Source organism: Panthera uncia, chromosome D2, assembly GCF_023721935.1.
Source record: "Panthera uncia isolate 11264 chromosome D2, Puncia_PCG_1.0, whole genome shotgun sequence".
NCBI lineage: Eukaryota > Metazoa > Chordata > Mammalia > Carnivora > Felidae > Panthera > Panthera uncia.
The window spans coordinates 23549906-23571211 of record NC_064818.1 but is presented as its reverse complement, the minus strand read 5'-3'; the positions used below and the strand labels follow the sequence as shown (position 1 = coordinate 23571211).

Here is a 21306-nt window from a genome sequence, read left to right as displayed (position 1 = left end):
GTTTGCATGTATATGAGCATGTATCATTTTTGGAATAAGATAGGGTATGTATAATAAACCTTAGTAGTTGCATTGCTATTGATATTCACAGTGCTGTTAATTTTAAAAGTATAGTCATTGTATCTTTTTTTTAACCTCTATGCCTTCAGTTATATATTCTGTTATCTATATATTTCTATTTCACTGTCAAATATTGTGATAAACTCCTATTGGCTAGGTTATAGCTTTATATAACAGTAATTAGCATAATATTCAGTGCCTTGATCTCAAGGAAATCTTTTTCTATAAATTTGATGACATACACAGTTACTTATGATGTGGCTCTGTGACCTTCAGTATATATCATAAAGCTCATTAAAGTCAGCATAAAAAAATCTAGAACTATTGTTTGATGAAGTTTCAGACTAAATAAAATTCAAATCCAGTCTAAAACTGGTTTTCTTTAAAAACTTTCCAACTTTCCCCTCCAGAACCTACACAATAACTTGTAAATGCTTTCTAACAGCTTATATTTTAGACAAGGAAGATAGAGGTAACTAATACGTTAATGACAATAAAGAATGGTAATTTCAGAAAAGGACAAATAACATTATATCAGTTTTGTATCTTGTTTTTATAAAATTCTCGGAATGGTGGAACTTAGTCTTTTAAAAACCAACCAAACCAGGGGCGCCTGGGTGGCTCAGTCGGTTAAGCGGCCGACTTCGGCTCAGGTCATGATCTCGCGGTCCGTGAGTTCGAGCCCCGTGTCGGGCTCAGTGCTGACCGCTCAGAGCCTGGAGCCTGTTTCGGATTCTGTGTCTCCCTCTCTCTGACCCTCCCCTGTTCATGCTCTGTCTCTCCCTGTCTCAAAAATAAATAAAACGTTAAAAAAAATTTTAAAAAATGATTATTATTAAAAAAAAAAAAAAAAACCAAACCAATTTGAGACCTGCTGTTGGTATTTTATATAATTGTTAAGCTCTTTATATATGTTATCAATTTTATAATTATAAAACCATGACGGATATAAAAGTATGTATGTTATAATCATACAGATAAAGAACTGTATGCTTGGATGAAGTGTGTGAAGGGACAGCCTCATGATCACAAACATTTAATGCCAACTCAAATTATACCCGGTTCTGGTAAGTATAAATGTACATTATTTACTTAGTAGTGTAACAGCTCTTTCTTGGTCTAGATTATTTAGGAGTGCGTAGAAATATAATAGAATGGAGAGGTAAGGTTTATCTAATCTTGAATTGTTTTTGTTCAGTTCTTAGAATCTGGTGTGTAATAAACCTAATGAGGCCAGCCCAGACCCAGTGATGAAGAAAGTCAGAGGAACCATTGTAAAGGGGGAAACTAGAGTGTGGCAGAAAAGCTTACTAGATTTATGATGAAAGGTTATTTTCCTTTTTTTTTTGAGCATACTGAGTTTTCAAGAATAGAGGTGAGAGAAAAGAATAGAGAACATGAATTTGGTTGAATAATCAAACCTGAAAGAGATGGAAGAATTGAAGGAAAAAATGGGAAGCAAAGTGAAAGGACATAAGAAAACCTGCACAAGAAAAGACTGGAAAAAATTTTATTGTCTTAACTATCTTTTTATTAACCACTCTTATATATTTTGTAGTTTTGACAGATCTTCTAGATGCGATGCACACTCTTAGAGAAAAATATGGTATTAAATCCCATTGTCATTGTACTAACAAACAGAATATACAGGTTGGAAATTTTCCTGCAGTGAATGGTGTATCTCAAGTAAGTAAAACTTTCTAATTATTCAAATGAATTGCATAGTTAAATTAATCATCTTTGCTATTTGAAATCAGTTTAGGTTAGGACTTGTGTTTTGTAAATTATGTTTTTTATGTTACTGTATAAATATTACTACTTTTAACTCTGAATAATTGAAGAGGTAGTATTTTTAAAGTTTAATTGTTCTACCCTTATAGGTTTTACAGAATGTTCTTAATCACAGTAATAAAATTTCTCTGTGCATGCCTGAGTCTCAGCAGCAGAATAACCCTCAGAAGTCTGAGAGTAATGGCAACAGCAGCCCAGGGAGTGACGTAAGCACAGACAGCAAGTTAACTCCTCCAGAATCCCAGTCACCACTGCACTGGTTAGCAGATCTTGCAGAGCAAAAGTCCAGAGAGGAAAAAAAAGGTAAATGAAGTTATCTAAGTATATAATAGATGAGTATAATATAACCAACAATGTACTATGCTACATTATAATATTCACTTAGAACAGTTTACATTTGCGTTTTGCTTGCATTATGTATGGCTTGGATACAGTAAAACATTTGTTTTCTATTGTTAGGAACTCACCTCCCTGTGATTGTATCAAAAGTAGTTAGAATCATTTGTGGATGAGCATATCATTATAGCCACCAGGGCAGTAGATTTGTAACTTAAACTATACTTTCTCCCTGTTTTAGCTATAGCATTTTTCATTTGTGACAGGTGCAAACTCAGCTACATGTCTAAGATATTGAGGAAGGCCTTTTCATATTCAAACTGTTTGACTCCATTTTGAAGGATCTAACCCATCCTCTGGTGTGTGTTCAGGTGAATAAATCACTAGTGCTACACTTTTTATCTCTCACTATCAAATGTAGGGTCCCAGTTTTGTCTGTACTTTAGCAGCATGATTAGTTTTATTTGAATTTTGTAAATGTTGTATTTCAGAAAACAAAGAATTTGCCCTTGAAAATCAAATTAAAGAAGAGAGAGAACACGACAATCCTGATTCTCCAAGTAGCAGAACATCACCTCCTGTGTCCCAGAATAATGAACAAGGCTCAACCTTACGAGATTTACTGACCACAACAGCTGGCAAGCTCCGTGTGGGTTCTACAGATGCTGGCATTGCCTTTGCCCCAGTGTATTCGATGGGAACCCCAGTGAGTGAGATGCCAGATTTTTGGTTTTCATATGGACCTTAAATTTAGATGATTTGGGGATTTGGCTGTGAATTACACAACAAATAGATGCAAATGAAATAAAATACACCAATTACCAGACATACTCCCAATTGCATTATAAATCTCGTAAAAGTTGGAGATTTTAGGTTTTTTCCCATGTGAAAAAGGTTGAGGGAGGGGCATTTCATGCCAGAAGAGCCCTAAGATAACTCCTTCAGAATTTGAAAACCATGTATCTATCCAGTAGGGGAAATAAACCACATGGAAGTTAATGTTTTGTTACTTAAAATATTTAGTAATCCATTTTTGTTTTAATTATACACCAGAAGAAAATAAAAACCAGTAATTGCATAGGTAGGCACAAATTTTTAGTGATCTTTAAAAGTATATGGGAAATTCCACCTATCTATCTTGTCTGCCCTAGTCCTAAAATAATGTAAAAGGCCACAGTTGCAGTTTTTGCAGACCTGGCAGATTCTCACATGGAAGACCACCAGACTTCTGGTTCATACCTGTTAGGAACAGCGTAGGGACTACAGATCCATATTTGCTGACATGATTAGATATTCTTGAAGGCAGATAAAATGTTAATGTTAGTTGTTAGTGAAAGTTTAAAAATGTATATATGTTTCCTCTCAAAATACAACTTTTCCCCTAATAGAGTGGTAAAAGTGGAAGAACTATGCCAAACATTCTTGATGACATAATTGCTTCAGTTGTTGAAAACAAAATTCCACCAAATAAAGCCTCTAAGATAAATGTAAAACCAGAGCTGAAAGAAGAGCCTAAAGAGTGCAGAAATTCGTCCACAGAGGAAAACAGTATGTTGTACAATGACGTGCCACATTCTTGGATCTGCGAGAAGCATATTCTGTGGCTTCAGGATTATAAAAATATTAATAATTGGAAGCTTTTCAGAGAGTGTTGGAAACATGGACAAGTGAGTATTTTATGCTGATTAGGGAAACAAACTGGTTGGATAAGAAGAAAGGGGAAAGATAGTACTTACTGGATTTGGAAGTCAGATCTCGAAAACAAAAAGGTTACCAGAATTGCTGGTTCTGAATTTATATTCTTTGGTCAGATTTATATGAATTAACAGGGAAGCACGGGTTGTTTGATGTTTCATTTTTTTAGCTATCAGTCAACAGATTTTTAATAAAGCCATATATTTACCAAATTTGGCAGTGCCTTTTTTTACATTTGTACTTTGATCCAGTTAACAGATACGTATCTATTATTAAAGTGTTAATACTAGAAGCACTTTCCTTGGACTAATGAAAAGTGTAGATGTTTTTGCCTTTAATGTTTATCCGTAGAGCATTTATTGATGTGTTAGTTCATCAGATCTTGAATGACAAACGCCATTATTTAATTCTGTTCAAATAAAAATGATTTTCCCTTTGACCAAAGTTTTGATAGAATGTTTGGCACTCATGTCAGATGGCAGTTTATTACATTAATGCGAACAAAAATTGTGAACAAAATTGAGAATTTGCATGACTTACTATTGTCATGTTGTTTTTTCTTGCTTTCTGGAAAACATTCTTTGCTATTTTATTTTACTTTCTTCATTGAGCAGGTAGTTATTGAGTACCTAATAAAACCTGGTCTTTTTGCTGGCCATTAAAGATATATAAAATGAGTAAGTTATATAAAAATAAGTACATGAGCAAACTATTTTAGTGCAAAGTTTCTTAATCTTTGTAAGTCACTAAACCTTTTCACATTGTGAAGAAAGCTTGTTTCCTTTCTCCCCAGAAGAAAATCATACCCATTCATTGCACATATACAATATTTAGTTCCCCCTCCTTTCTTTCTTTTTTTTCTTTTTTTTCTTTTTTTTCTGGTTGGCTCTCCTTGAAGCCCTGATGCCATTGGTGGGTCATAATTTAGACCTTTTGATTTTCTGTGTGCTTGAACAGTCAACGGAAATATTTTAATAAATACATTAAATATGCTAAGGACCATTTTAAGGTACTCTAAAAAAACCAAATGAGGGAATGATTAGGCTAGAGTACTAATTCAAAAGGGGTAGTCTGAATTGATGTCTCGGGTTAAGTGAAAATTTTCTGGATGTGAACAAGATACTGGAAATAATCAAAAGCATCAGGTGCTTGGGAAACTGTTAAGTAGTTTTGTTTGCCTGGAACACAGATAAGAGTTCTGTGGGATGATGGTGAGGAAATGGTAATTAGAGTTATGATTATGAAGGGCCTTAATCACACTAAGGAGTTTGAATTTTATTCTGTAGCTGTTGGTTTTATTTGAGGAATCAAAGTAATCAGATTGACATTTTAAAATTAACTGACAGCAAAGCGGATTGAAAGTTGAATTAGGGGAAAATAAGACTAGAGACAAGGAGTCAAATTAGGTAGGTTTCCATTATTTCAGGAAGATGATGATGATGGTACGTACCCTAGGAATCTGCTTCAGAAGATTCTAATACACTAGTTATTTTGCCTCTATCATTTTTTTTTTTTTTTAACAATATGGTTACCATTAGAAAGAGTGGCATTGGGCTGGTTAGGAGTATTCCTGGATAGCCATAATAGGGGCTGGGAATTAATACATAAATTGCCAATAATAGTTAATTATCTAATAGCTGATAAGTTTTTTTTAAGTTCACTTATTTGAGAGAGACAGTGTTTTGTGCACGTACGTGTGAGGAGAGGAGGGGCAGAGGGAGGGGGAGAGAATATCTAGCAGGCTCCATGCTGTCAATGTGTGGAGCCCAGTGTGGGGCTCGATCTCATGAACCGTGAGATCATGACCTGAGCCGAAACCAAGAGTCAGTTATTCAACCTACTGACCTATCTAGCCGCCCCTAACTGAACCTATTTTTAAATGTTGGATGTATATCATTACTCCCTTGAAAGGAGGTTTAATGGAATAGTCACCCAAGTAGTTAACTAGACTCAAGGATGGTTTTTGTTGTTTTTCTTTTCTTTTGAGATACCTTTTCTGATAACCCTAGCCAAAGGTTATTATGCTCTATGGTTCCCCAAATTTTAATTGTCTTAATGAAGTTTAAGATTACTTACTATATATTATATTTTACAAGAGATTCTCAAATCACAACTTTCTTTGTTCTCCATATCCCAGATTTTTGCTTCTTTTATAATAAAGGAATTAAAAAAAAAACACCTTAAGAACAGTACATCAGACTATCTTAAAGGTTTTTGTTTTGTTTTTTGTGTGTTTGTTTTTTGTTTTGTTTTTTACATCAGCATTGGAGTCTTAGAAGCTATAAATCTTCAGTTGTTAGTTTTAGGATTAAATAGCCTTGAGGGAATTCAAATTCATATGATTTCAAAGGAGAGACTTACTTTTAAGGAATCAGCCATTAAGCTTGAAATTTAATGTTATGCTTGGTTATTTAATGTTTTTATTTATCATGATCCTTGTGGAGGTAAAGAACCTCCTGTGTGTTTTAAGTGATACAAATTATGTTTTAATCTCAATGACTGTATGTATTTTATTGTAAAATCTTATGTATGTTAGATACATACAAATGTGTAAGTAGCTTGTGTTCTATCTTCAAAAATTAGTCTATAGATAAAGCAACCAAAAATCCATATTTATACTGCCCAGAACAAAAATTTTTAGTATAGCTTTTTGGACTTCTTTCCTAAAAATTACTACACATTTTAATTTTCAAAAATGGCAGTGTACTTTATATGGCATTCTCCCGTTATCTTTTCTCTTTGACAGTATATTGTAAACATCTTTCCAGGTTAGGGACTATTTTTAATAGTCTCTTTTATTCTCACAGTTTGTCATTAGTCCTGAAACTTAAGCTGTTATCCATTTGTTGTATGTGCATATAAAATCAAATTTTGAGTGTCCTTATATACCTTTTAACTTATTTATTGATCTATCTATTTATAAGCCTGCAGTGGTTTCTGGTGTGCATAAGAAAATGAACATTAGCTTGTGGAAGGCGGAGTCAATTAGTCTTGATTTTGGAGACCACCAAGCTGATCTCTTGAACTGCAAAGACAGCATTATTTCAAATGCCAATGTTAAGGAGTTCTGGGATGGTTTTGAAGAAGTTTCAAGTATGTTGTTTTTTTGTTTGTTTTACTGTTTTCTGAAACATACTCCTCCAATAATGATAAATTGCAAATATGACTTAACAGATTTTTAATCTTTGAAACTTCTATATTACTTTGGCTAATTAAAAAAGAAACAAATACTTAGAAACAAGAGACTGAATCTTATTCCTGGCTCCACCCCTAATTTCCTTTGCCCATACATAAGTTATTCATACCATGTTTCCTTATATGGCGAGTATTTTTGGCAACCCCATAAACCTTTGAGAGTTATGTATGTAAAACACTTAGAAATTAAAAGTAAAAATGTAAGACTGATTTCAATAACAATTGTAAAAATTTTTAAAGAATATTTTTGCACTATTATAAGTACCTATATACTTAAGGAATAAAATTCCTAAAACTATGTAAGTACATAAGAAATTAAAGGCAATGAGCAAGCATTCATTAAATACCTACTGTACAATTGAATCATTCATTTTACATCTCTTCCTTCCTCTCCAAACATTAATAACAATGAAAAGGCAGAGATTATCTTTTAGTAATAAATTGCATTCTTTATAGAACGGCAAAAAATGAAAAGTGGAGAAACAGTTGTTTTAAAATTGAAAGATTGCCCTTCAGGAGAAGACTTCAAGACTATGATGCCAGCAAGGTATAGATTTTAAAACTTGTTTTTTTTAACCCCTGGGTTTTTGAAATTGAGCTGAGATTATCCCCAGAAGTAGGATAAGGAACTGTATATTTGACCTGTAGGCATTTTCTTTGCCAATTAAAAGCAAAACCCAATCTCTGTAGCCTCAGCAGGATAAAGTCTTTATGTTAGGAAGTAAAGAAAAGAATGCTAATGTCAAAGGACATGGAATTCTTTTTGGGACCTCCATTCTGTCGGTGCTTTATGTACGTATTTATCTGTCTGCCTATCCATCTATCTATCTACGTGTCTATTTTGAGAGACCGAGCAAGAGTGGGAGAGGGGTACAGAGAGAGGGAGAGAGAGAATCCCAAGTAGGCTCATGCTGTCAGTGCAGAACACCATGCAGGGCCTGATCCCACAAACCACAAGATCATGACCTGAGCTGAAATCAAGAGTCTGACACTTATTGAGACACCCAGGCACCCATTCATGCTTTTAATTTTCTAAGACTAGAGAAGCAGAACTGCAATTTTAGTCATTGTCACTTCTGTTTGATGCTTGCTTGCCCTTGTCTTACGCATTCATTTAAACTGAATGAGGTCAGGGGTGTCCTCTTTCTCAGATGTTTAAAAAAAATTTTAACTGAATGAGGTCAAGGAAAGTGTTACCTGTCAAAGTCCTTAGAGAAAGGTTGTATTAACTTTTGAACAACTTGAAAATTATGAAAGCACTGAAGAATGTAAATCTGTAGGGGCACCTGGGTTGCTCAGTTAGTTTGTCAACTTTGCTCAAGTTATGATCTCACGGTTTGTGAGGTTGAGCCCCACGTTGAGCCCCGCATTGTGCTCTGTGCTGATAGCTCAGAGCCTGGAGCCTGCTTCAGATTCTGTGTCTCCCTCTCTCTGCCCCTCTCCTATTCGCACTCTGTCTCTCTCAAAAAATGTAAACATTAGAAATTTTAAGAAAAGAATGTAAATCTGTGTTCAAGTCAGTGTTATTATTCTTCAGATATGAAGATCTTTTAAAAAGCCTGCCATTGCCAGAATATTGTAATCCAGAAGGAAAATTCAACTTGGCCTCTCATTTGCCAGGATTTTTTGTGCGCCCTGATCTAGGACCCAGGTTGTGCAGTGCCTATGGTAGGTATATATTTACATTTCCATGAATTTGGAATTATATGAAATTTTAACTTCTGTCCAAAGATAATTGTCAAATTATTTTTAGGTACTACTAAATCTGTTTTCTAGTAATCCATTGAAATCTTTTTTTCCTCTCAAATAGTATATTGGAAATTAATAGCCAATATAGTTAAGTACTTATGGATTCCTTGCAAAATATTTACATTTTCTATTGATTTTTATGGGAATTTCTTGCATTGTGGCTTTTGGGAAGCAGGTTTTGAAACAAGGAGAGTATAGCTCAAATTATAATTAACAAATGTTCCTCATAGAGCCGATTTTGGGGAGAATATTTAGGATATGTGTTCGGTCAAGTAAAAGTTTTTTTTTATACACAGGTGTAGCTGCTGCTAAAGATCATGACATAGGAACAACAAATCTCCACGTTGAAGTCTCTGATGTTGTAAACATTCTAGTCTATGTTGGCATAGCCAAAGGAAATGGCATTCTTTCAAAAGCAGGTAAAGAAACTTGAATAGTGGTCTTTGGGATGACAGTTAAATAACCACACACACTAGGATTTATTGTCCAGAATGTCAGCCTCTCAGTAAACAGCAAAGATTGCAAAAAGATTTGCAGCAGATAGAGAGATATTCTGATCTTTATTACTTTAAGAGTGGTTGATTTGCCTTTTTTTGATATAATAGGAATTTTAGTTTTAAAAATGAGTATTATTATTTGACCCTTGCTATCTTTAAATGTTCTGTTTGTGAAAATAAACCATTAGGCTCACTTATAAACATTTATTGGATATTAGAAACTGGGCACTGGGTGTCTGAAGATGAATAAGATGTGGTTTGTGCCTCAAGCATTCTTCATTTTTTCCTCTCTACTATCAGGGAAGGAATCTTTTCTCCTAAGTAGAAATAAGCTCTCTACCCAGTGTATAGGTTTTAGGTTCCATCCTCTGGATTTCTTTCTGAAACCTCATTCCACCTGCTGTCCTCTTCTTTATACTTTCCCTCCTGACTGGTTTATTTTCTTTGGAATAGGAGTACACTCTAGACTATTTCTTCTTTATCAAAAGGAAACGTCCGTCAAATCTTGTCTTCCTCACTGCCATCCTATCACTCCTGCCCTCATAACAGATTCTTTGCTGTCCCTGTCAACCGCCATTCACATTTCAGCTCAGTGCGGGTTGGCCTTGTACCTGCTGCCCTGCTGAAATTACTATTGCTGCGGCCCTCACAACATTCACAGTTTAAGTGGTTTTAGTGGTTTCTTTCTGGTCTTAATACTTACCCTCTGTAATAAATGGCACTGTTAATCACTGCGTCTTCTTCAAATGCTGCCTTTGGCTTCTAGAGTACTAGTCCCCTAGTTCTTAACACCTTATGGAATCACAGGCTTTTCTAGGGTCCGAGAATTTTATTTATTTATTTTTTATCTTTTCTAGTTTGCATTTACTTCATGTGAAATTCTACACATTACCCACCTACCACATACTTCACCAGTTCTATATCTGGAGCCAAGGATGTATCTAAACTTAGTGACTAGGTGCTGAAAACATGGGGGTTCATTTGTAGTATTCACTCTGTTTTTCTGTGTATTTGACAGCTTCCATAAAACACAACGTAAATTCCCCCAAAACTAGAAAATCCTTTTTACACTCTTTTTTAGCTTCTTAGATTGACCCTTGATTATAATAGATAAAAACTCTTTGCCCCCGAGCCCCCCCCCCACCCCCTCCAGGATTTGAGTTGGGCATACTTGGGTTATAGTCTTAGCTCTAATACAGAAATGTGTGACTTATGGTTCAGATTACTGTTCTTTTTAAAGCCTCTGATGCTACGTAGTTAATTAACTCTTTTGTGCCTCATTGTACTTCATTCAAATCAACCCCTCTAGCATTTATTTTCCAATACAGAGGTTATACCTGCATTTCTCTTTAACTAGTCTTTCATGTCCTTAAATGCTGAGACTGTTATTTATCTTTATTCTTGCACAACTTCAATCCCTCATTTGTAGCATAGTATTTGGTCTTTTGAGAAAACATCCATTTTAATCCTTTGGCTGTCTTTATCTGAAGCTTTTGCCACTGTTTATAGATGATCCCAAAAAAAAGGAGTGTTTTTTTAAAAAGGAATGTTTCGGGTTAATGCTTAAAACACATCAAGAAATACTGACCTACTGAAAGCATACGCTTTTTCCTCCACCTGTAATGGCTCTCCTGCCTCCTATCTCCTCCTGGGCATATTCTTTCATATAGTTGTCTCCCCCTAGAGGCCTTTATTATAAAAGATAAGCTTTCTCTACCCCAATAATCCCCCTCCTCCTTTTTTTTTAATTCATAGAACAGTGAAGTTTAATGTCAGAAAACAAATGATCTGGGAAAGTTACTGTTACTCTCCCCCTCCTTAGGGTCAGTGTTTTCTGTTTTCTAACAGTATAACTGTGTGTGTACCTCCTCTCTTAAGAGTCCTATCTAGTCAGGCACTGTGCTGCTCTCGTAGGTCACTTCTAGGACACTTGGCTCCCTGGTGCTCTTTAGTGACTAATTTGAAAATATTTTCCTATGTTTCAGGAGTACTCAAGAAATTGGAGGAAGAAGATTTGGATGATGTTTTAAGAAAACGATTGAAGGACTCAAGTGAAATACCTGGTGCTCTGTGGCATATTTATGCAGGGAAAGACATTGACAAGATAAGGGAATTTCTTCAAAAGGTATAATTTGGGTTACGAATAGTTTACTTCTTCACCTTGAGCAAGGACTTAGTAATTCTTTCTAAGTTTATTTATGTTTAAAGAGGAGAGAGAGAGCATGAGTGTGAGTGGGGGAGGGGGAATCCCAAGCAGGCTCCCTGCTGTCAGTGCGGAGCCCAACATGGGACTCGATCTCACAAACTGTGAGATCATGAGCCAAAATCAAGAACTAGTCACTTAACCGACTGAGCCCCTCAGGTGCCCCAAGGACTTGTTCATTTTCTTTTTTTTTTTTTTTTTTTTTTTTTAGTGTGTGTTTGTTTGTTTGTTTGTTTATTTATTTATTTATTTATTTTGAGAGAGAGAATCCCAAGCAGGTTCCACGCTGTCAGCACAAAGCCCAGTGCAGGGCTTGAACTCCTGAACTGTGAGATCATAACCTGAACTGAAATCCAGAGTCGGAACACTTAACCAACTGAGCCACCCAGGTGCCCCTAGAAATTTTTAACGTAACTTCATTTATCATTCAGCAACATAAGATCATTAAATAATTTTTGCTTCGAAAGAGGACAGGATTTCTTGTTGCTGTTGAAAGTCAGAAACTCCTTTCTCTTACTCCTTTTAAAGCCCATTTCATGTTGAGATATTTGAATGGCAAACTTCTTCTCAGTTGCTAGTGCTCCCCTATCTCCTTTATAGTAAAGAACTAATCTGTTGATGAGTCAGATGTTTCCCTTGGTGAAAAGTAGTAAAAAGTACAGGATACAAAAACTAATATGTCACAGAAACATCTAAAGAAGGTAGGATCTTTATTTTAGTAAAAGTGTCCCTTGAAATTGGTTTTTCAAAGATTAAAAGTTTAGTAATATAAAGGTATTTACCTTTGTACGTATATGTTTTTTAATGTTTTTTATTTATTTTTGAGAGACACAGACAAAGCATGAGTGGGGGAGGGGCAGAGAGAGAGGGAGACACAGAATCCAAAGCAGGCTCCAGGCTCTGAGCCATCAGCACAGAGCCTGACATGGGCTGGAACCCACGAGCCATGAGATCATGACCTGAGCCGAAGTCAGACGCATAACTGACTGAGACACCCAGGCGCCCCTGTACTTACCTTTCTAAAAAGATCAGGATCAGGAAGTGTTTAAGAAGTCTATACATATGGATGGTTTGGCTCTTGGAAAAAAAGCTACTAAACTGAGCTTTCCCTAATCTCTGTGCTGTACTCTTGAAATAACAGTAAAGAAACCAAATGGATAGAATCTTCATGGGGCAAGGAGGAGCTGAGAAGGTGATAGTATAGGGGTACTTGGGTGTCTCGGCCAGTTAAGCATCTGAGTCTTGACACAGGTCAAGACTCTCGTCTTGTGCTGAGTCTTGTGCTCAGGTCATGATCTCGTGGTTTGGGAGATCAAACCCCAAACCCCTCAGGGCTCTGTGCTGACCCTGTGGAGCCTGCTTGGGATTCTCTCCCTTTCTCTTTCTCTGCCCCTCCCCCACACTTACTCACTCTCTTTCTCAAAATAAACGCATTTTTTTTTAAAAGGTGGTAGTATGATTCACTTTACTAACAGAACCTCTTTGTGCAATATTGTTGTAATGTCCTTTGGCTTTTCAAATTGTCGTAGAATATTATTACCTTAAGTGCACACATTCCATAAGATTTTAAGAACAAAAGATGGTTAAGATTATTAGAACAAGAGATGGTTATTGTAAAGAAAATTGAAATTTAACTGAACGGGATTTATCATTTTCCTTACTTAAAACTGAGGTATATATTCTAATTTTAATCCATATTGCAGATTTCAAAAGAACAAGGCCTTGAAGTTCTACCAGAACATGATCCAATACGTGACCAAAGCTGGTATGTGAACAGAAAGCTCCGCCAAAGACTGCTTGAGGAATATGGAGTCAGAACTTGCACTCTCATTCAGTTCCTCGGTGATGCCATTGTCTTACCAGCAGGAGCACTTCATCAGGTGCGTACAAACTTATTTCCAACACGTCTATTTACTGAAAGAACCAATTTTGAAAAATGAATTGTTCTGGTAAGTAGGAGAATGACCCGCACCGGTTTGTTTTCCTTAAGAAATTACCAAGATAGCTTTCCCGTGCTTGAAGAGATCTGACGTAGTTAAATGGTTTGAGAACTGAAATTATTTTAACATGAGCCAGATTTCCATTTTTGTATTGTTTCTGGTTTAGTGGATGTAAATCTAATTTTTAAGTCTTTTTAAGGGGAAAATGAGATACTATATATTAGGTTCCTGGTAGTGAGACTTAACACTTAAGTTATTAATAAGACTTAGGAGATCACACATTTTCCAAGGCACCAAATTGAGCAGAATGAAGTATTGACTAGACCGTTCGGAAATTCAGGCTTTTGTGTATCTCCCCCCTTGTCAGGTTGCTAACATAGTGATAATGTTTCCAAAGAAAGATAGTACGTAATTTTCATAGCTACTGATCCACAAAATTTAGAAACTAAAACACCTTATCTTTGCTTCTGTGGCTTGACTATGTGGCACTTGGCAAAATGGCATAGTGGGCTTGGAGGATTGTATTAAAAGCATACAGTGGATTCCTATAGACTGGAGCCACTGTGGACCAGCTTAGCCTTCACAGTAACGAAGTGTGTAGGGGAAACCCAAGAACCCAAAAAGCTAGTTTGCCCCAGAGTGGGTTCGCCACCTTTCCCACCACCTGGTTATTAAGATATTATACATATCTCATATGTGTACTTTTACATAAGACATGGAAATTTTTCCACATTTTGTATAACCATATATGTGCAATAACTGCCTATGTAGTGTTGTGACATTGTTATATAATACCACAAATACTCCATAAATGATAATAGTTACTTAGTTTTTAATATGTCAAGCTCAGAGTTAGATTTATCATTCTTAAATATCAAATGGCATTTATGATAGTAAAACACAAACATAATACACCTGTTTCACTACAATAACTTCCTGGAGGAAAAAATATATTAAATGTGTTGATTAAATTAATACATTATTTATATTAAATTGTTTTATTGTCCCATGGTCAGTGATCAGAGTTGTTTCATTTTTGATTCAGCTTTATTTTTTCATTAATTTTTCTTAAGTTTTTTATTCATTTATTTGTTTTGAGAGAGAGATTGTGAGTAGGGGAGGAGCAGAGAGAGAGAGGGAGAGAATCCCAAGCTCGAACCCACTAGCCGTGAGATCATGACCTGAGCAGAAACCAAGAGTCACTCAACCGACTGAGCCACCCAGGTGTCCCTATGGTTAAAGTTTAAATGGGATTCACCCCACATCCCCCTTTTTTTTTTTTTTTTTTGCCTTCTAGTCTCTTATCAGAAAAGAGCTAATCAGTAACAAAAAAATAAAATATCCTCAATGAAGCAGTCTTTTTAAGAGAATAGTGCAGTGAATCTTTTTGTAAATAGAAAGAATTCTTTGATAATATGAAACAAGTTCCCCTGAAAATCCTTACATATTTAACTTTATCTAGTATCTACTTTCTTCAAGTTAATAAAACTGTACAGTGTAGTTTTTTAAATCGAGGTATAATTTTATATATGTGCATTCTATAAGTTTTGAGAACTATATAGTGAGGTAACAACACAACAAAATAGTGAACACTTCCATGACTCCTAAAAATTCCCTCCTGCCCCTTATTAGTCAACTTTTCCAACTTGACTTTCCAACAACCACTTGTTTCCTCCTATAGTTCTGCCTGTATTAGAATGTCCTATGATATGTTGCCCTTAGAATCTGACTTTTCTTACTCAACATGTAATACATTTGAGATTTATCCATGTTGTGTGTATCAGTATTTGGTTTCTTTTGATTACTGGGTAGTTGTTCTGTGTATAAATATAATGTTGTTTTTTTTTTTTAATCCACTTACCAATTAAAGAATATTTGGGTGGTTTCCATCTGGGGACAGTGATAAGTCAGTACTTATTGTCAGTTTTGTTTGCAAGCATTTGAATACATGTGCATTGGTATCTCATACTTTTAATTTACATTTTCTTAATAACCAGGTATGTTTAGCATCTTTTCATGTCCTTATTTGCTATCATCTTTATATCCATTTTGGTAAATGTGTGTTCAAATATTTTGTACATTTTCGCAGTTGGGTTTTTTTTTCTTTTTTTAAAAAAATTTTTTAATGTTTATTTTTGAGAGAGATAGAGTGTGAGTGGGGAAGGGGCAGAGAGAGAGAGGGAGACACGGAATCTGAAACAGGCTCTAGGCTCTGAGCTGTCAGCAACCGAGTTCGACTCAGGGCTCGAACTCAGTAATGGCGAGATAATGACCTAGGCTGAAGTCACATGCTTAACCTACTGATCCACCCAGGCACCCCCTTAATGGTGTCTTCTAAAGAGAAGTGTTTTAATTTTGATGAAGTTCAGGTGATCAGTTTTTTTCTTTTATGTATCATACTTTTATTATTGTTGTAATTCCAAAATTTTTGTGTAGCCCAAGATCACAAATATTTTCTTATACGTTTTCTTCTATAAGCTTTATTGTTGTTAGTCTTAAATTTAGGTCTGTGACTAGTTTTTAGTTAATTTTTGTACATAATGCAAAGTATTGGACCGAGTTTTTTTGTTTTTTGTTTGCATATGGACATATCAGTTCTATTATCTGTTGAAAGGACTATTTTCAAATAATTTTTATGTTTAAATGTAATACATTTATATGATTTTTAAGAATTCAAACAGTACAAAGGGTTCACAGTAAAAATTCCGTCTTTTTCTCACCTTTGCCCCCAGCTCCTCTCCTTCAAAGGTAACCAGTGTTACCACAGAGATTCTATGCCATGTACATGTCTCTCTGCTGCTGCTTTTTTGGGGGAAAAAACCATGTTTTCTCAAAATACTAGGCAGAGTGATACTGTTAAAAAGTTTTGTTCATAGAACACTCCACTCAAAGCTTCCCCAGGCCATAAATGATCTTTATTTGTATCCTGTCCATGCTCTCATGTATACACACACGCGCACACACACACACATACACAATTTCACTGCCTTCCTCCCCTACTTCTCTCCTCCTTACTTCTCTCTGACCACCCTGCCTGCCATTGCTACCGTTTTCACATACACCATACATGTTTGTACCCCAGGGCCTTTGTACTTGCTAATCCTTTGGCCTGGAATTCTTTTTTCAGATATCTGTTGTAAGACTTCCTTCTTAACATTCTTTACAGGCTTTATTTGCTCAAATGTCACCTTCCTCACCCTAGTTGTTTTTTTTTTTTTTTTTTTTAATTTTTAAAAAATGTTTATTACTTGAGAGAGACAGAGACAGAAAGCAAACAGGGGAGGGGCAGAGAGAGAGGGAGACACAGAATCCAAAGCAGGCTCCAGGCTCTAGACTCTGAACTGCCAGCAAAGAGCCCAACGCGGGGCACGAACCCAGAGACCGCGAGAAAATGACCTGAGCTGAAGTTGGCCGCTTAACCAACTGAGCCACCCAGGCATCCCACTCACCCTAGTTTTAAACTGCAAATTGTGTCTCCCAGTTCCCTGTCATCTCCCCTGCTTTATTTTCCTCCATTTTGGTCATCACCTTCTAATATTATTCATAATTTACTTAATTTATTTATTGTCTTTTAATCCACACTGGAATAGAAGGTTCTTGAGGACAGAGCTTTCTGTTTTTCATTGCCGTCTCCCATGTTTAGGATAATACATTTAAATATTTGTAAGTCCTGACAGCTTGAAAATATGTTCTCATATACAACATATTTTCACACAAGTACAGATGAAAACAAAGTTATGACTTTCCACAATTTATATATATTGTGCTCTTTGTACAAACATGTCAATTTTAGCCTCATTCTGTATGTGTCTTCTCTGGCCACTTCAGAAAGTTTACTTAGGTTGGATTATAACTTCCACTTATGACTGTACACATAAGTACATAGAAAAACATGCTCTCTTTTGAGCTAGGTAAAAATATCACTTAGATTCTAGAGAGCAAATTTCATCGTAGATTTCTAGAGTATAAAAGATATCCCACTCCGGTACACTGAAACTGCATGGATAACCTAGACTGGCAGATTCTATTCTGAGCTTCGCCGCTAGCTCGCTGAGTGCTCTAGGACAGCTCCGCGGCAGATTTTGGCATAGAATCGCCAGCTATAAGCACAACAATTTCTGTCTTCTTTTCCTTATGTGGTGTGATAATGACAGCATGGTTATTTGTACTCTGTTGAAAGGGTGCTGTCCATGACTCACAAGTGATGATAACGTGGTTTTGAGAGAAAATTAAAAGGAAAAAAAACGTTCACCATATTAACTTGGATTTGAGATGTATTACCATTTACAACTCATTTAGTCCTTAGAGGTCCTGAAAACTTTTCGTTGATGACTTCACTTCCAACAGACTACAGGTAGCCCTTAAAATAAACCCAAACTCTAATTAGTGGTTCTTGTGCTTTAAACATACATCAGAATTTCCTCAAGGGCTTAATCAAACACAGATTGCTAGACCCCACCCCTAGAATTTCTGATTCAGTGGGTCCAAGGGGGGACCTGAAATTTTGCATTTCTAACAAGTTCCCAGGTGATGCTGATGGTACTCTCTGAGGACCACGCCTCGAAAACCAGGCAGATAAGAAGCCCTTGCAAATCCAGGGCATCTATCAAAACATGGCTTTGACCAAATGATCCATTGTATTCTTTGGTTTGTCATCAGTGAGCACTTTGAGAGGCCTAGCTGAGGGAAAGTATCATTGCCACAACTCTCCATATGTATTAACTACTCAGGGCACCTGGTGGCTCAGTCGGTTGAGCATCCAGCTCAGGTCATGATCTCACAGTTTGTGGGTTCGAGCCCTGCATCAGGCTCTGTGCTGACCACTTGCTTAGAGCCTGGAGCCTGTTTCAGATTCTGTGTCTCTTTCTCTCTCTGCCCCTCCCCTGCTCACACTTTGTCTCACTTTGTTTCTCAAAAATAAAAAAAAAAAAAAAAAAAAAAGAACTTCCCTCTTCAGTTAGTTGCCGGCTTATCTTCACTGGCAAACATGACTGAATCTGTGAAAGTCTGATATATCATTAGATGGGGCAGGTGGACCTTCACCTCCAGGATTTCCTTGGTCTTAGCTCTAGTACCCTGACGTTCATAGTGACCTTTATTTTAAAAGAAACCCCCCCCCCTTTTTTTTTCCTTTTTTAAAGCCACAGTGGTGTTGGGTGGCTCAGTTGGTTAAGTATCTGACTCTTGATTTCGGTTCAGGTCATGATCTTACAGGATCAAGCCCTATTTGGGGCTCTGTCTGCTTATGATTCTCTCTCCCTTCTCTTTCTCCCTCTCTCTGCCCCTCCGCTGCTCACACATGTGCACTCACTTTCTCTCTCAAAAAAAAAAAAAAAACTTTATTAAAAAAAAAGTCACAAAATCTTCAGTGATAAATTTGTCCTTAACTATTTATCTTCATTGATTGTGTTTGGCCATTTGTAGTGAGTTTATAATATTGCTACTTGTGAATTCTCTGCATTCATAATGCTAAAAGGACTTTGGCAAAATCTTTAACTCTGAAGTTCTCACAAGTCACTTGTGTATATGGCAATCAGTGGCAAGATAATAACCTGTGAACACAAAGAGTTACACTTTTTTAACATTACCTGTTTATGATTATAATTGGTCCTGAAGGCAAGTATGAATAAGACAGTTTGTCAAGAAGGTGAGAAATTTGACTCAAAGATGGCCCAGAATTAATAAGTGGAACGAAGAGTTCAAATGTGTTCTTGACTCTTCACACTAACTGTAAGCCTTTATGTAAAATGTATCAAGTTGAGGTCATTAGAAAACATAACAGCATTTTTTTTTTTAGTTTATTTTTTGAGAGAGTGAGTGAACACGAGCAGGGGAGGGGCAAAGAGAGGGAGACAGAATCCCAAGCAGGTTCTTTGCTATCACAGATGTGGGGCTCTAACTCACGAACTGTGAGATCATGACCCAAGCCGAAATCAGATGCTTAACTGACTGAGCCACCCAGGAGCCCAGAAAACGTAATAGTATTTATAAGCAATAATAAATGTCATGGTCCTAAAAATGATTTTAAAACAACCATAAACTGGTAAAACCAACAGAATCAACTTTTTCAGAACTCTGGAATTTAATCCAAATTTACATCAACCAGGGGACTGCTCAGTAAAGAAAAGGACAGCTGATTTGGGGCATTTAGAAAATCTCTGGCAGGTCACTGCCTGACCACAGATAATGGAACAGCAACTTCAGTGATCACACCCAACAAGGAGTAATACAGTCTTAACAGAAATAGTGTTGAAAAGTCACAAAAAATATAGATGACTCCAGCCTTCAGCAGTCAGCAGCAAACCCTAAGGCACAGGGAGAATCTGACTTCCAGTAACCACATTATAATGTTCAGGTGTCCATTTTTCAGGAAAAAGTTACAAGGCATAAACAGAAACCATAAAGTAATGCCTAATAACAGGGGAAGAACAATCGACATAAATTGTCCCTCCTCAAGGAAGCCCAGACATTGGACTTACTAGACATAGACTTTAAGTCATGTGTCATAAGTGTACTCAAAGAGCTAAAGGACTCTGGTAAAGAAAATCAGGAAGATGATGTATGAACAAGATTAGAATATCAATGAAGAGAAAAGTTACAAGTAGACGCAGACATGCTAAAAGGTACACGGCAGAACTTTTGAAGGCCTAATCCCCACAGTACATTCAGATAAGTGAAAGGACATTTGGAGAGTGTATGCTGGACTGAGTTAATACAGGACCGAGTTAATATAGGACTATAAAGCATCTGTTAGACAAAATGTTACAGGAGCTGGGTTCCTGTTGGCTTGCCATTTGTTGGCTGATTTATCTTGGAACAGGCACTGAACTTCTTATCCATCATTTCCTGTTCTGTGAAATAGAGCATCTGTTCTAGAGACACATGGTGAAGATCCAATGAGACTATATAGCAGTGCTGAAAATGTGAGGCATCACTGTGTTCGTCCTACAGAAGAACCAACAACCTAGTGACTAACGGAAGAGAATGTTTATATATGCTACCAAGTTATCAGTAGAGGCACAGTGCTTGACTTAACTCTGCAGACTTGAGCAGGTGGACATTATTCCCAGAGGAGAAATTCCAGCACTTTTGGAATCCATCACTCTATCACATTTTTTCACAGTTCTCTATCCCCACTTACTATCTTACTTTTCACACCTCCCAATTAGACTTATTTTCATCTTTTAAAAATTAGAATTAATTTAAATGTTTAGTTTTCAGTTATTTCTCCTTTCCCAGGAATTTTATGATGTCTTTAAATATCACTGTAAGACCTAGAACATCACAAAAATCTGGACTGGATCAGCTTTGTTCTCTCTCTGTCATTATACTAAGCATTAATAAAAAAAAAAAAAATAACAATTCCAAGAAATAGTGAAGTACCAAGTCAGTTTGTACATGGTGTATAAATAACATAAAATTGGCTTTTTGTGAAAACCATTTTAGTCAGGGGAGACATCAGTTGTAGTAATATCGCCACTAGATACTGGATGTATCTTTAGTTGTTTAATTTGAAAGGCAAAAATAAAATCCTAGGATAATTCTAAAACTGTCATGAGCAATAGATCTGTCTAGAACTGGATTTCTTCCCAGTTTTTCACAAACTAAATTTCATTTCTTATGCTTTAACCCACTCTCTGGTGTAAAAATTAACAGTGAAATGACCCAGATGCTGAAAGCCAGAGGAGCGACATCATATTGTTTGCACCAAACAGGGAAGCAGATCCTATCAGCTGCGCTCTTTTTTTTTTTTTTAAGTAACACCAAGAAGTCCACCATGACCAAATTGGTAATTTAGAATCTAATTATTAGCCTCTCTGAAGGATTTCTGGAAAAGTTC

The 21306-nt window shown here is 36.3% G+C and overlaps 1 protein-coding gene across 10 annotated transcripts in view; it reads left to right on the top strand.

Moving 5' to 3' along the window:
- Positions 1–21306, top strand: part of JMJD1C (jumonji domain containing 1C) — a 318019-nt gene that overhangs the window by 295897 nt on the left and 816 nt on the right. For 9 of the 10 annotated variants that reach the window (XM_049646138.1, XM_049646136.1, XM_049646143.1 and 6 more), the window contains 11 exons: positions 1038–1127; positions 1619–1746; positions 1941–2154; positions 2679–2893; positions 3576–3854; positions 6807–6975; positions 7534–7624; positions 8615–8745; positions 9123–9245; positions 11309–11448; positions 13230–13406. In XM_049646138.1, the coding sequence (XP_049502095.1) occupies positions 1038–1127; positions 1619–1746; positions 1941–2154; positions 2679–2893; positions 3576–3854; positions 6807–6975; positions 7534–7624; positions 8615–8745; positions 9123–9245; positions 11309–11448; positions 13230–13406 (1757 nt within the window). Of the gene's footprint in view, positions 1–1037; positions 1128–1618; positions 1747–1940; positions 2155–2453; positions 2559–2678; positions 2894–3575; positions 3855–6806; positions 6976–7533; positions 7625–8614; positions 8746–9122; positions 9246–11308; positions 11449–13229; positions 13407–21306 lie in introns of those variants that run through there. The other variant, XR_007460906.1, reaches the window with a different exon arrangement.